We start from the raw sequence: 12,990 nt of genomic DNA on the forward strand, positions 1-12,990 counted from the left end.
GAACCTTTTAACGGTGATGGATGAACACGGAGACTGAGGAGAAGGTAAACACAGCTCCGTGACTGATGAGGTGATTGGGCTACGAAGCATTTTACAGTTCATTTAAGATATTTAAAGTAAGTAGACGCTGGGATATTTAAGTGAGGACCTTTTACATATTGACAGATGTTGGTAATAATATTTATTTTAACATAGCACATCGGACCCATAGGGTTACGCTGTAGAATCTAACCTCTGATGTAGCAAACATGGCGCCCATGGTTTGAGTTGGACAGACTCCTTCTAATATACGGCTCTGGGTTAATTATCTACCTTCTGCCCTCTGGTGGAAGAGGAGTTGATTGTTCTTTCACTATAGACAAACCAAAACCAAGTATTGGCAGTAAATAAATAAATAAATAAATAATTTTCTAACCAATCATGTGACACTGGATAATTTCTGTCACTGACACAGCCTGTATATAAAAGAGATTAGTCTTCTATGAGTGGATGAAGACAGACATTTTTCACCGTGGGCCCACTCAAAAACCAAACAAACTTGAGAGCCGTGGCTTCAGTGTTTATGTGAGATAAACTCGGCTCAGATAAGCTGCTGCAGGACGAAGGTCACGTACGAACGCCGCCCTGAGGTGTGTGGGTGTTTGTACCTGAGTGACTAAGTGACCTTTGACCCCCAGTGGAGAGAGAGAGTGGACGGCTCGTAAACACACTCATTCATTTCATGTTTAAACTGTCAGGAGTGTTATCTTTTGTTGTTGTTGTTGAATGAACCATGAATCTCCTGGGACGGACGTCGCTGATTCGCCTCCTGCTGCTGCTGTCGGCCATGTTGACTCTGCTCCTCTTCGTCAGCTCCTTTTGGCTGCGTGAGTTTCCGTCATCAGTGAAACCAGTCGGCCATGTTGGGTCCACCACTCAGCTGGTTGCTTTCATAATCAGATTACAGTGGTAATCGCAAAGTGTGTTCACTGGCTTCACTCTCACATAAAACCAACAATAACATGAAAATATTCTTCAAGCTAATTGCTAACATCGGTATGCTAACATCCTCCCACAATGCTAGCATTTAAAGATGGATGACAGAGATGGGCAGGGCCATCTTGTGCGAGAAAAGTGTTTGAGCAAAGTTTAAAAGCTAGCTTAAAGCTAATTGTTAACATTGGTATGCTAACATGCTCCAAGTGACAATGCTAACATTTAAGCGGTACACTGGGAAAGGAAATGGATATTTAAATGTTTTAGCTTCTATTAGTGTTAGCAAAGTTTTATAACTAACGCAAACCTAATTGCTAACATTGGTATGCTAACGTGCTCCGAGCGACAGTGCTAACATTTAAAGATGGACGCACCATCTTGTGCTGCCCAGTGTTGATGTTACACCGAGAATGGATATTTAAAATGTTTTAGCTTCTGCTGTGTTATCAAACTTTTATAGCTAAGTTAAAGCTCATTGCTGACATTGGTATGCTAACATCCTCCGAGCTAAGAAAGATGAACAACAGAGATGGGTGCGGCCATCTTGTGCTGCCCAGTATCAATGTTACACTGAGGATGGATATTTAAAATGTTTTAGTTTCTAATTTGTGTTTTTTGGCTAACTTAATAGCCAATCAGAGAGCAGCATGGGGGCGTGTCACTAAGTGCATGACTTCCTGAGTGAGAGCCAATCATTTATCTGACTGCGTGGAGGACTAAGGAACTAAAAAATTAAATTACCTAATGTATGAATTGTCGTTTGTCTTCAGCTCAGGTTGGAGTCCGAGACTGTGGCGGCCCCTGGCAGCCATGTTGGAGCTTTTACCGCCAACCTGCAGGACTAACACAAAAAGTGTGTATTTATGTACTTGTGAGGACTGTCATTGTTATGTTTAGAACCATCATTCAACGCTCCGGAGTCCAACCAGCTTAAGACGACGTAGTATCAAGTTTCAGTTCCGTTTCAGCTTCTGTAGAAAACTTAGATCAGTTTTTAACTAGCGTTTCTAGACCAAGTAAAACTAGACTGATTCTAAATAATTGAGTCTTTTTCCTAAATTTTGTCGTCATGTTTGGTTCTCGGAGGAAAACTCCAGCAAGAGGAGAGAGCTAGCCAGCTACACATGATAGAAACGTAACATGACAGCCCCTTTCCTATTGGTGGAAACATGCATCCATCAACCAATCAGGACATGATGTGTCAATGGTTGCTAAGGAACAGTGAGGCTATATTCAGTCAATGGAGACAGAAGACAGTTTAGAGAAATTTAGACATTATTACTGGTTGGACACCTGATAGTTTTGGACATGGTCCTGAATAGTGACTAATGCCTGAAATGTCCAGGTTAGATTTACATTCTAAGTTCTAGAAATGGTTGGTTCAACATGTTTGTGGTTTTCTAACTTGTTCCTACTTGGATCTGATGGTTTTAGTCTGATTTTAGCTCCAATGTGTTGATGTGGTTGGTCAGAATGAAAAATACATGTGAGATTGAGCTGAAAAGAATGAAACCAAACAAGGAACAAGGTGAACAGTTTTTAACATGAAACAGAAGGAAAAAACCAAACATGGCCGATTATACTGTGGGCTCCAGAGGGTTAAGGTGAAATACTTTAACGACTCCTCTATATGTTGGATCCTTTGTGTTGTTTTAGCTGCAGTAAGCTAGCTAGGTTGTTTTTCAGCCAGAGCCTTCGCCAGTGTCAGATGTGTGGCTGGAGCCAGATGAGACCCCGCCCACCATAAAGGAGTGTCCCGGCCAGTTGTTCCAGGCGTGGCGTCTACTGCTGTACCTGAAGTCCAGCATGGCCGAGGACAACGACGTCCTCCTGGAGTCGTACCTGCAGAGCTGGGATCAGCTCCTCAAGTACATGACGTTTGATGGAATTACTACGTCAAAGACAGAATCATAAATTGACCATTTGCTGATTTTCGACTTTTAGTCAACAGATGGATGCTAATGCGGATGCTAACTGACGAATGCTGACACACAAATCAGATGATTGCTTACACGGATGCTAACAGACAAACACTAACACATGAATGCTAACATTCAACAGATGCTCTTTTTTGCCTTTTTTTCCAACCGTCCCACTCATTTCAGTGGAAAAGTTTACAGTTTTTCGCAACTTAGAAGAAGAAGAAAAAATACGCAGTATAACTTTAGTGCCTCGGTGCGTTGCCCCGTGGCCCTAATAATCTTGTTTGTGGACAGTCGCTAACCAAGTGATAAGTATCAGGACTCTGCTATAAAGATGGCCGCTTGATTGAAAGTCTGCAAAATTTGGTTGTTCTCATAGTGAAAATAAAGACTCTTGATTGAACCTTGATTCTTCATAGACTCACAATTCTTGGTTGTTTGATTGATTTTGATTGAGTGTGGATGATTTTTGATGGATTCATTCTTGATTGAATCTTGATTCTGGATTGATTGATTGATTACAGATTCTTGATTCATCCTTGATTTTTTAAATTTTATTCTGGATTGATTCTCGATCCTGGATTAATTGAATCTTGATTGTCCCTTGTCTTCTTGTCCTCAGTTTCATGGAGTCTCTCGGGACGATGGTCAGCCTCTTCTCTCAGAAAGTGAAGGAAAAGGTTGTGCTGATTCGGGAGCTGTCACTCAAGCACTACGCAGAGACTCATGGGAAACCAGCCGGACTACAAACCCCAGCAGCGTTTGGGTTAAAAGACGGGGTGAGGGGTACGGTTTCTCTCTTAAGAAAGAAAAAAAAAAAGAAAAAAAAAAAAAACGATGGCAAACTGACGACTTGTGGCTGATTCTTTCCGTTTCCCCTCGAGGCGTATCGCTCGGTCCGAGCCATGGTGGAGGCGGAGCTAAAGGCGGGCGTGGTCGACTTCTCCCGGCGGACGGACTCGGGCTGCAGGACGCTGCTGAGGCTGCATAGATCCTTCCTCTGGCTCCGGCTGATGCTGGAGGGTTTGGCTGAAGGACCCGACGCAGAGGGACGATATAAGACACCCGGTGAGCTGTGCAGGTAACGACCACGAGAGTTTAGACTCAAAGAATTAACCCCAAAGATTGATAACAGGAGGGTTGATCATGTTTCAACCCACCCCTCTTACCCCAGGGACGCCTACCACGTGGCACTGGCCCCTCACCACCCCTGGTTCCTCCGCCAGGCCGCCGAGCTCGTCTTCCACGCCCTCCCCGAACGCCAGTACTTCCTACAGCTGGTGTGCGTGAAGAGCCAGCGGGAGGCCACACCCATTCTGCGCGTCATCATCCACGCCCTGAAGCTGGTGCACGAACGGACTCAACGAATCCTGGACGAAAGCAACATGCTGGAGTTGCCCTGAGCTGAACAGAAACCAGAAACCAGGAGAGAGAGTCGAGGAGCGGATGCGTTCACTGATGCTGCACATGAAGACGTTTTCTAGTGTTGTTTTATTTTGGTCACATACATGTGTCAGAGTTTACAACGAGAGGGCATGATGGTCTGTTGTTTTATTTTTTTTAACTGCATAAAAAAATAAAAACCGGGACATTTGTCGTCCGACGTGCACTCAAAGGAACCTCATGCTGCGTTCAGGGTCCAGTTACAATCTGCTGCGCGCTGCATTCATCAATCCAGCATCTGCACGACAAGATCCCAAAAGCTTCGTTGACTGAATTTAAACTGCCACTGATTTTTGAATACAGCCACAAGATGCTCTAATAATGGTCACTAAGAAAAACTAAAACACTAACGTTAGCTTTCATGCTAATCTTTCTCTAGACCTTTAGATAGAAATAACACGAGCTGAAATCAGTAAAATATAACATGGAATCCATCTTTTTTTTTTGTTTTTTTGAAACAAGTCATGATGAGAAAACCTTAGTTTTAAGTAAAACGGTTTTGAAAGTGAAATGTCTCTGAATGAAATCGCATCCAGTTCCAGAACCAGGTGATCGGTAACGACTCTGTAAAGAATCTCTACATAATTTTCCAAAATGTCCCCCAGCTCCAGGTAAGAGCCCCCTCCCCCCCGCGAAAGCCCCATCCACCAGCTCCTAGCATGCTATGTCTGTCTGAACATATACCTATGGGATCCCTCATAATGGAGACGACAAGAAGTCTGGTTTTAGTTTGTTCAATGTGAGATGGCAGAGACGCTGATCTTGGGAGGAAGCTTCCTGGACCTGAAACAAAAGTTTTCCCGTGATCAAGCCGTCTGGTTTCCCTCCTGAAAGACGTGAGTCGACGTGGACGCACTGGAGATCGAGACGCACTCGGCCTGGTGGCTCTTCAGGTGCGTCTTCAGACAGTGGCTCTGGGTGAAGGCCTTCTCGCACATGGTGCACTTGTACGGTCTCTCTCCATTGTGGGTCCTCATGTGGACCGTCAGGTGCTCCTGGCGGGCGCACGGCTTCCCACAGACGCCGCACGTGAAGCGCTTGATGCCCAGGTGGCTCCGGACGTGGCTGTCCAGGTGGCTCTTGTGCTTGAAGAAGCGCCCGCACTCGGGGCAGCTGTACGGCGCCTCGCCCGTGTGCACCCGCATGTGGTGCTTCAGGTCGCCGTTGGAGATGAAGCCCTTGCTGCAGACGGAGCAGACAAACGGCCTCTCGCCGCTGTGTGTCCTTATATGGACCGTCAGGGACACGTTGGACATGAAGGTTTTGCAGCAGATGTGACAGAGGTACGGCCTCTCTCGCTCCGTGTGAATCTTCTTGTGCGACTTGAGCGTGCCGGGGAGTTTGAAGCGCTTCCCGCAGATGTCACAGCCGTAGCGGCGCTCGGTGGTGTGGGTCATCTTGTGGCGGTTTAAGGACCGGAGGTCGTACAGGGACCTCCCGCACACGTGGCAGCGGTACTTGTCTCTGCCCAGGTGCATCTTGACGTGAGCTCTGAGCTGCCCCATCAGGCCGAACGACTTCTGGCAGATGTCGCACTTGTGCGGTTTCTCTGTGACGTGCGTCCACTGGTGGATGTTGAGTGCGTAGATGCGCGAGAAGGCCTTGCTGCAGATGTTGCATTTGAACGGCAGGTCTCCCGTGTGCGTGGAGACGTGGCAGCTGAGGCCGGTGACCGTGAAGAAGGACTTCCCGCAGTAGGAGCAGTCGTGGGTTTTCTGGTAGCTCCTCAGGTGTTCCGTCAGCTCCTCCGTGGATTTAAAACTCCCGCCGCACACACCGCAGACTCCCTGTGGCTCTCCGGCGTGACTCCAGGCGTGTTTGATCAGGCTGGCCTGGTTCCTGTAGCTGATGCCACACACTTTACATGGAGTTTTGCACTTCTCAATCCTCAACACGCCACTCTTACGCTCCCTCGTCGGCTTTGACTGATGATGCTGCAGCTCCGGGTCGGGGTCCCAGTCGCTGTCTCCATATCCGTCCTCTTCGCTCTGCGCGGCGCCTTCCTCCGTTTCCAGGTTCATTGCGTCTCCGTCTGAATGGTGATTGCTGTGGAGGAGACGACTCTGTGAGACTAGATGGACGTAAATAATAAAAATAATAAATAATCCCATCTGGAGATGATAAACTAGGTATGCACTGTAACTTTTTTTTTTCTAAAAACTGATAATCGATACTGCTTCCAAAGGCCGATACTGATACCGATACCATACCTGGAGATAAGAAAGGCTATTGAACAGTTTTGAATTTTGAAATTAAGATATTTATTTTTTCAGATGAAAAACAAGGTCTAAAAAAATAAATAATGCACCGACACAAGTTAGAATCAAACATTTCTACACTAGTTTGATGCTATTTCTCCCTCCCCGTGATATTTTCTTTAAAACTTTAAAAAACTCCCACTCTGCTGCCGCCATCTTGTGTATTTACAAACACGATGTAATGCATTCAGGTGGTGATGGAAATTCCCCTTTCCTGGTTCGCGAGTCGAACCAGGAAATGTTCATGTTTCTATGATTTATGTGTAACATCCAGGGCAACGAGTAAAATACTGTGGATAAGGCGTTGATATCAGTCAGCTACAACCAAAATCATGACAGAGTTCACGAGCTGTTTTCCGACATGAGGGAGTCAGAAGGTTGTTTTTCCGATTATACTGACGACATGCAGGTCTCATGGAGGAGAGGCAACACTGTAAAAAATATAGATTATATGTTATCGGGCCGATAAGTCATGATATCAGACTTATCGGAGTGATGTCATAATTTCCTGATATCGGGCTGATAATTATCGTGCATCCCTATAATAAACCTATAAGGCAAAGTTTATTATATCTGATTCTTCACACACATGATAAACACGTGTCTGAGAACATGTTGTAAACTGGACGTCTCCAACAGTTTTCAGTCCCGTTATTATCATTATTATATATTCTTATTATCAAATAATACACGGGTACAGATATTAATTTTTTACATGTGCAACAGTGGGGTGTTTGGTAAAAAGATATACATAAAGAATGTCTAATCAACCAAAGATCTTGACCTACATTGTAAACAATCTGAAACGTGTCATCTGCCCCCTGGTGGACTCATCCAGGCCTTGTAGTCCAATATGGCCGCCTTCACACACACACTAGTTGTATTTTGCGGGAAACTCTTTGCTAATTTTGAAAAAGTTCATGTGAAGAATAAAATATGACAGAGCAGGTACATGATTATTTACCGTAACCGTTTCATAATCTAAAAGATTAAAACATGAATAAATGTATTCCGTAATAGTTTATATGTTTTCTGTTGAACCTAAGCCAAAGAATTAATTATTATTATCTTCTGTTATAACACAATTAAATGACAATTATAACCAATAGAAAGTAGATTTATCAGTTCAGAGAAGAAATTCAGAGACATAGTTTTGTTTGGGAAAACATGTTAAACATGTTAAAATGAAATAACATTTTTTTTAAATAAAATTTTAATTTTAAAACGTTCATTAAATTATCATGAATGTCTGTAAATGGTTCTGGTTACCAAGTGAGTCGACTTCAACCTCATTTATAGTGTGTTGAGTTGTGTTGTGTTGTGTTGTTACCTTGAATCATCGCCTTTTACATCCAGAGTATCACTGGACAGAGGTTCGTCGTTTGTAGGTGAAAGTTGAAGCTCTTCCTCCTCCTCTTCCTCCTCACTGGTCTGCAGCAGGTTAAATTCAAAGTTTGTTTTAAGAAAAAGTTTTACCATCATTTCAATCAAAGTTATAAAAGTTACACAAACATACAAACAAAGACAACGGAAACAAGAACTATTCACCACTGGTTTCTGAGGAGTTACATGTGTGAACAGCAAAGAGAAAATATTAACAGAGTTTAATGATAAATAGAACGTCCAAAGGTTCAGACCAGGGTCCACAGAGACCAGGGTCCTGGTTTATTTGGTCTTCTACCTTGAGTTTGACATAGAGGAGACTCTTGTCAGGCCTGGTGCTCTTGATAGCCTTGTAGATTTCTTCTGGGGTCAGCGTCGTCAGGTTGATCCTCCGGAGCCTCATGTTCCGGTCGGACTTGTACAAGACGAGTGGTCTGTCATCTCCGGCCAGTCTAGGGAAGGTGGACCTCAGCAGGTCCAGGAACTCTGGTTCCTGGAGGCCTTGAGGACACGTCAGGTCCTCTATGGACGACCTCTGTAGGACTGAAGAGGAGAAGAGTTCAGAGGGAGCTCCACAGGGACCCGGTTCCTGGACCTAGTTCCTGGTGTTACCTGTGTTTGGAGGGACGTCCGTCTGAGGCTGGTCCTCCAGCATGCACACTCTGAGAGAGAACTGGTCTGGTTCTCTGTTCAGTCGAGGTCGGCCTCTCTTCCTCCTGTTAGCGTCAACAAACAACGTCCTCTGAGTCTGAGCTTTAACATCTGCTGGACCACAAGCTAGGGAGGGAAGCTAACTTATCGCACAGCATTTAAAAACAACAACAATCCCCCAGTGGCTAATGAGCAGCTGGTTGCTAAATGTGGTGATGGAGATGCAAGCAGCAATGGTAATGGTGGTGCTAGCAGTGATGGCGATGCTCATGGAGATGCTAGCAGCAGTGCTAATGGAAGTGAAGCAATGCTAATGGTAAAGGTGGTGGTAGCGGTGATGCTAGTGGTGATGGTGATGCTCATGGAGATGCTAGCAGCGCTGCTAAAGGTGGTGAGGCAATGCTAATGGTCGTGATGCTAGTGGTGATGGAGATGCTAGCCATGATGCTAGTGGTTATGGAGGTGCTAGCCATGATGCTAGCGTGATGGAGATGCTATCCATGATGCTAGTGGTTATGGCGGTGCTAGCCATGATGCTACTGGTGATGGAGGTGCAAACGGTGACGCTAGTGGTGATGGTAATGTTGATGGTTATACTCATCAAGATGCTACGAGCAATAGTAATGGTGGCGCTAATAGTTATGTGGCGTTGCAAATGATAATGGTGGTGCAAGTGGTGGTGCAAGTGGTGACGCTAATGGTGATGCTAATGGCTAGCGTGGATCCGCTGTGTTTCCTTTTACGTAGACATGAACTGGCCACAGGTTTGAATCTTTATTCATAGATATTATACTCAAACATGTTTAGAAATGTGTTTATTTCGTGGAGTTCTGTTAGTTGACTTGAGAAATTGTTAGTGACTAGACTCGTTACCTCGGCTTCATTTCAGTCTGACTGGCCGACGTCGTGGCTTCTTCACCTTCTCCTTTTCGTCCTTCACTCTGAGGATCCTCGGTCGTCTGTAAAGGTTCCCAAAAGACACTTTCATCAGAAACACAACAGAAACAGAAATATCCCGAAGTTTTGAGGGTTCGGTGGCTCCACCTTCAGCCGGATGTAGAGGGCAGAGTTCCCCGTGGACCGGATGGCCCGGTGGACTTCCTGCGGCGTCACTGTCTTTAGCTTCAGCGGCTGCAGCCTCCTCGTCCTGTCAGTGGTTAAGAAGTCAAAGGGTTCGTCTGCAGCCAGCTGAGGGAAGGTGGACCTCAGCAGGGACAGGAAGTCGTCCTCCTGGAGACCTCGAGGACACTGCAGCTCCTGAACTGGACACTTCTTAAAAACTGGAAGAGAGGAACTCCTCATGAGATGTCAAGATGGACTTTAAACCCATTCTGAACATAAAAATGATTTTAGTTTAGTTTGAGAGCGTACTGGTGTTGGAGAGGACATCAGTCTGAGAGTCCTCCAGGACCCGGATCCTGAGGTCTATGTGGTCCTGAGAGTCACTGATTGAGGGCCTGCCAGGTTTCCTCCTGCAAGACTGAACTCTGGGCGAAAACAACCTGGAGGACGACAACAACAACTTCCAATTGGCCAAACGTTTAGGAAGCTGTGTCCAAACGTTGGACTGTACGTGGAGATGTCCAACTGTCTCCTGGACCGTCCACGTGTTAATCACCTCGATGGCATCTCAAAATCTGGATCCTTCAGATCTTCTTGTTTCTGTCTGGAACTTGCCAACAGTTGCATCCTCTGCTCCTCTTCTTCATCGTCGACTTCGTCCTCATTGTCGTCGTACCACAAGACGCCCATGCTGCCGGAGTCCTCCTCATCTGGACAAAGGTTTAGATTGAGTCCAAACACAATCTGACCAAGAAACAATGAATTTAACCAATCAACTCAATAAACATCAACTGTTTATTTGCTTCTAGGCAGCACTGGCCCATCAATGTCCGAGAGAATTTGTAATTTTTGTGAATATTATCAGACTTTTCAAGGAATTTCTGTGTTGGAATCGTGGTCAAGAAATCCTCAAACCGACTCACCCAGAGTAACGAGGTCCACATCAGATGTTTGACGACCAAGATGAGCTGACGAGACGTGAGCTACTAGAACCAGAAGTAAAAAGAAACTTAATTATTTTATGAAACGATTTGCACATTTTACACCTTTAATACATAACGTACAGTACCTGGCTCCCCCTCTTTGTCCCGACTCACCACCACATCGTTGTTGTCCAGGTCCGACACCAAGGCTTCACGTTTAACGTTAACAGAAAAGAGAATTTAATCAATATTTGTAGCTACGGTACGCTTTTTTTTTTGTTATGTATCAGCTGAAATCCGTCCCCCTTAATAAAATCCAGACGTTACCAGATGTTACCAGACTCTGACTGTGATAAAAAATGAGTCTGGCTACGCTGGGCTAGCCAAAAACTGTAGTTCCCCAAATGTCCACTAGATGCTGGCTCCAAGAGTGAGCTCAATTCAACTCCAATTTTAAATCACATCCTGAGTCAATGTTCATCACATCATTACGATTTTCATTCAGTATTGGGGCCAAGTTCAAGTTTGTATGTTTGCTATATGTTAAAGTAGATTTTAAATTAGACGATATTTAAGTGAAGTTCGGCGAAATATAACAGATGTTTAGTCAGCTAGGAAATCTCTCTTTATTTACATGTATCTATAAATTTTCTTGCATTAAACAAAAGCCAAACTGTTCATCAGATGACTGAAATTTAATTAAGCTATTATTATGTGTAAAGTCTGTAGTTTTGCTAGAGTTAATTCAATTTTATATTAGACGATTTTTAAACAAGGTTCGGCGAACAGATCCGTGGTTAGCTCTTCATTCAAATATTTCTTTTTATATATTTTTTGTATGAGACTAAAGCCGAACTGTTCATCACATGATTACAATTCAACTAAGCTGTCATTGTGTGTATTTCAGCATGTACTTTTGCTAGATGATAACAGTAAATTTTAAATTACACGATTGTGAAATGAAGTTCGGCGAATTACAACAGATGTGTAGCCAGCTGTGAAAGCTTTGAATTTACATACATCTATAACAAATAATAATAATAATAATAATAAAAAAATAAAGCCGAACTGTTCAACACATGATTACCGCTTAATTAAACCTTAATTAAACGGCCATTGTGTGTAATTAAAAGTTTGTATGTGTGCCAGATGTGAAAATATATTTTTAAATGAGGAGCGATCGAGTGTGGCCAGTGAATAAAGTGTGACGGCAAACTTTATTTAAACATGTATATTTCAACGCCGAATTGATAATCACGTCGTTATGATTTCAGTAAGATACAATTTTGTGCATTTAAAAGTTTTGTGTTCGTCAATCGGTGAAGTTAGACTTTAAATCAACCAGTTTGTGAAGGAGCTTCGTCACTGACCTGTCCTCTCCAGTTTGACCCGGGGCTGCAGGAGCTCCAGCTGCCTCCTCTGCCGCTCGATCTCACACCTGAAGCCCGCAGCCTCCTTCTCGTAGTCGGCTACCGTCCTCTCCACCACCGCTAGGATCTCCCGGGCGGCGGTGGACAGTTTCTCGGTGACTATTCCTCTCAGGATGTCGGTCTTCGACATGTTAACGGCGGAGTCCACTGGCTTCATCCAGTAAAACATGCTCGGACCCCCGCGTTCACTCACACGGAGGGGCGGCCGGTGTGGTTCCGGGGTGCAGCCGCAAAAGGCATCCGACAAGAAACAAAAACAAAAAAATAAAAGAAAAATCTTCTGCTTCTTCTTCTTCTTCTCTGGAGTTTTATTGCAGTTTACGTCCCATTCGGGGAGGAGCATTACCGCCACCTACTGAGGCGTAGGCCTAAACTTCCTTTTATTCTGTTTATGATAATATAAATCAATAGATTCTTATTTCTTGGTTATTAATCTATGAGGACATCTACTACATATAGAGCAATAAAGACATCCTCTATAGAGACAAATCCATATTTTACCTGTACTTTTTACTTTTTGTCAGTAGTTTAATTTAAATGGATTGTTAATGGCATACCCCTGCCGAGTTATTATGTTATTTAAAATGATAAAATGATTATAAAAAAAAGGTACATGTAAATCAGTCTATCTTCTATCCATCTACCAAAAAGAAGAAAGTGTTCTCTATCATTAATCTGTTTATATCCATAAATGTGTTTATTTTGAAGGCAGCACATCCTCGCTGTTAAATGTTTCTAGTGGTGTGCTCCAGGGCTCAGTATTGGGCCCTATTCTGTTTGTAATTTATATAAAATGCTTTAGGCAGAGATTGGATAAGAGGTCTTTGTATCTCTATGGGATCGACGTGATTAAATAAAGTCAAATAAATAAATAAGACACACTAATCAAAACACTTGTTGGGTTTAAAGGGGTTAATAAGGCCTTCAGCCTGTGTATCACCTT

General features: G+C 43.9%; 2 protein-coding genes across 6 annotated transcripts; one reads left to right on the plus strand and one right to left on the minus strand.

The window, feature by feature from the left end:
* The first annotated feature begins 645 nt into the window (after window positions 1–645).
* LOC125009652 (ceramide-1-phosphate transfer protein-like) lies at window positions 646–4,313 on the plus strand. 2 transcript variants are annotated; one of them, XM_047587780.1, is made up of 6 exons: window positions 646–866; window positions 1,746–1,828; window positions 2,662–2,843; window positions 3,520–3,676; window positions 3,782–3,978; window positions 4,072–4,313. In XM_047587780.1, exons 1-6 carry the CDS (start codon window positions 773–775, stop codon window positions 4,298–4,300), a joined length of 942 nt encoding a protein of 313 aa, XP_047443736.1. In that variant the 5' UTR covers window positions 646–772; the 3' UTR covers window positions 4,301–4,313. The 2 variants fall into 2 exon arrangements, with proteins under 2 accessions (XP_047443736.1, XP_047443745.1); XM_047587789.1 differs by having other exon boundaries at window positions 3,782–3,965.
* A 56-nt stretch (window positions 4,314–4,369) lies between these two features.
* LOC125008545 (zinc finger protein 37-like) lies at window positions 4,370–12,292 on the minus strand. Of its 4 annotated transcripts, none has more exons than XM_047585840.1 (11): window positions 11,988–12,292; window positions 10,764–10,826; window positions 10,618–10,677; window positions 10,251–10,404; window positions 10,004–10,134; window positions 9,677–9,912; window positions 9,506–9,591; window positions 8,594–8,697; window positions 8,280–8,524; window positions 7,929–8,029; window positions 4,370–6,386 (listed from the first exon to the last, which is right to left on the minus strand). In XM_047585840.1, the coding sequence occupies exons 1-11, from the start codon at window positions 12,214–12,216 to the stop codon at window positions 5,147–5,149; spliced, it is 2,649 nt and encodes an 882-aa protein (XP_047441796.1). In that variant the 5' UTR covers window positions 12,217–12,292; the 3' UTR covers window positions 4,370–5,146. The 4 variants fall into 4 exon arrangements, with proteins under 4 accessions (XP_047441796.1, XP_047441790.1, XP_047441808.1 ...); XM_047585834.1 differs by having other exon boundaries at window positions 10,618–10,680; XM_047585852.1 differs by having other exon boundaries at window positions 10,251–10,438; window positions 11,988–12,073.
* Window positions 12,293–12,990: the final 698 nt, after the last annotated feature.

The sequence above is a fragment of the Mugil cephalus genome, chromosome 1 (genome assembly GCF_022458985.1).
Source record: "Mugil cephalus isolate CIBA_MC_2020 chromosome 1, CIBA_Mcephalus_1.1, whole genome shotgun sequence".
Classification (NCBI taxonomy): Eukaryota; Metazoa; Chordata; class Actinopteri; order Mugiliformes; family Mugilidae; genus Mugil; species Mugil cephalus.

What these genes read in the sequence shown, in the direction of transcription:
- LOC125009652 (XM_047587780.1), top strand. Translation starts at nt 773, where the DNA reads ATGAATCTCCTGGGACGGACGTCGCTGATTCGCCTCCTGCTGCTGCTG. An exon ending in CTGCAGGACTAACACAAAAA is followed by an intron (nt 1,829 to 2,661) that starts GTGTGTATTTAT and finishes GTTGTTTTTCAG; the next exon opens with CCAGAGCCTTCGCCAGTGTC. An exon ending in ACACCCGGTGAGCTGTGCAG is followed by an intron (nt 3,979 to 4,071) that starts GTAACGACCACG and finishes CTCTTACCCCAG; the next exon opens with GGACGCCTACCACGTGGCAC.
- LOC125008545 (XM_047585834.1), bottom strand. Translation starts at nt 12,216, where the DNA reads ATGTTTTACTGGATGAAGCCAGTGGACTCCGCCGTTAACATGTCGAAG. An exon ending in GATTTTGAGATGCCATCGAG is followed by an intron (nt 10,135 to 10,250) that starts GTGATTAACACG and finishes GTCGTCCTCCAG; the next exon opens with GTTGTTTTCGCCCAGAGTTC. An exon ending in TCCTCTATGTCAAACTCAAG is followed by an intron (nt 8,030 to 8,279) that starts GTAGAAGACCAA and finishes AACCTGCTGCAG; the next exon opens with ACCAGTGAGGAGGAAGAGGA.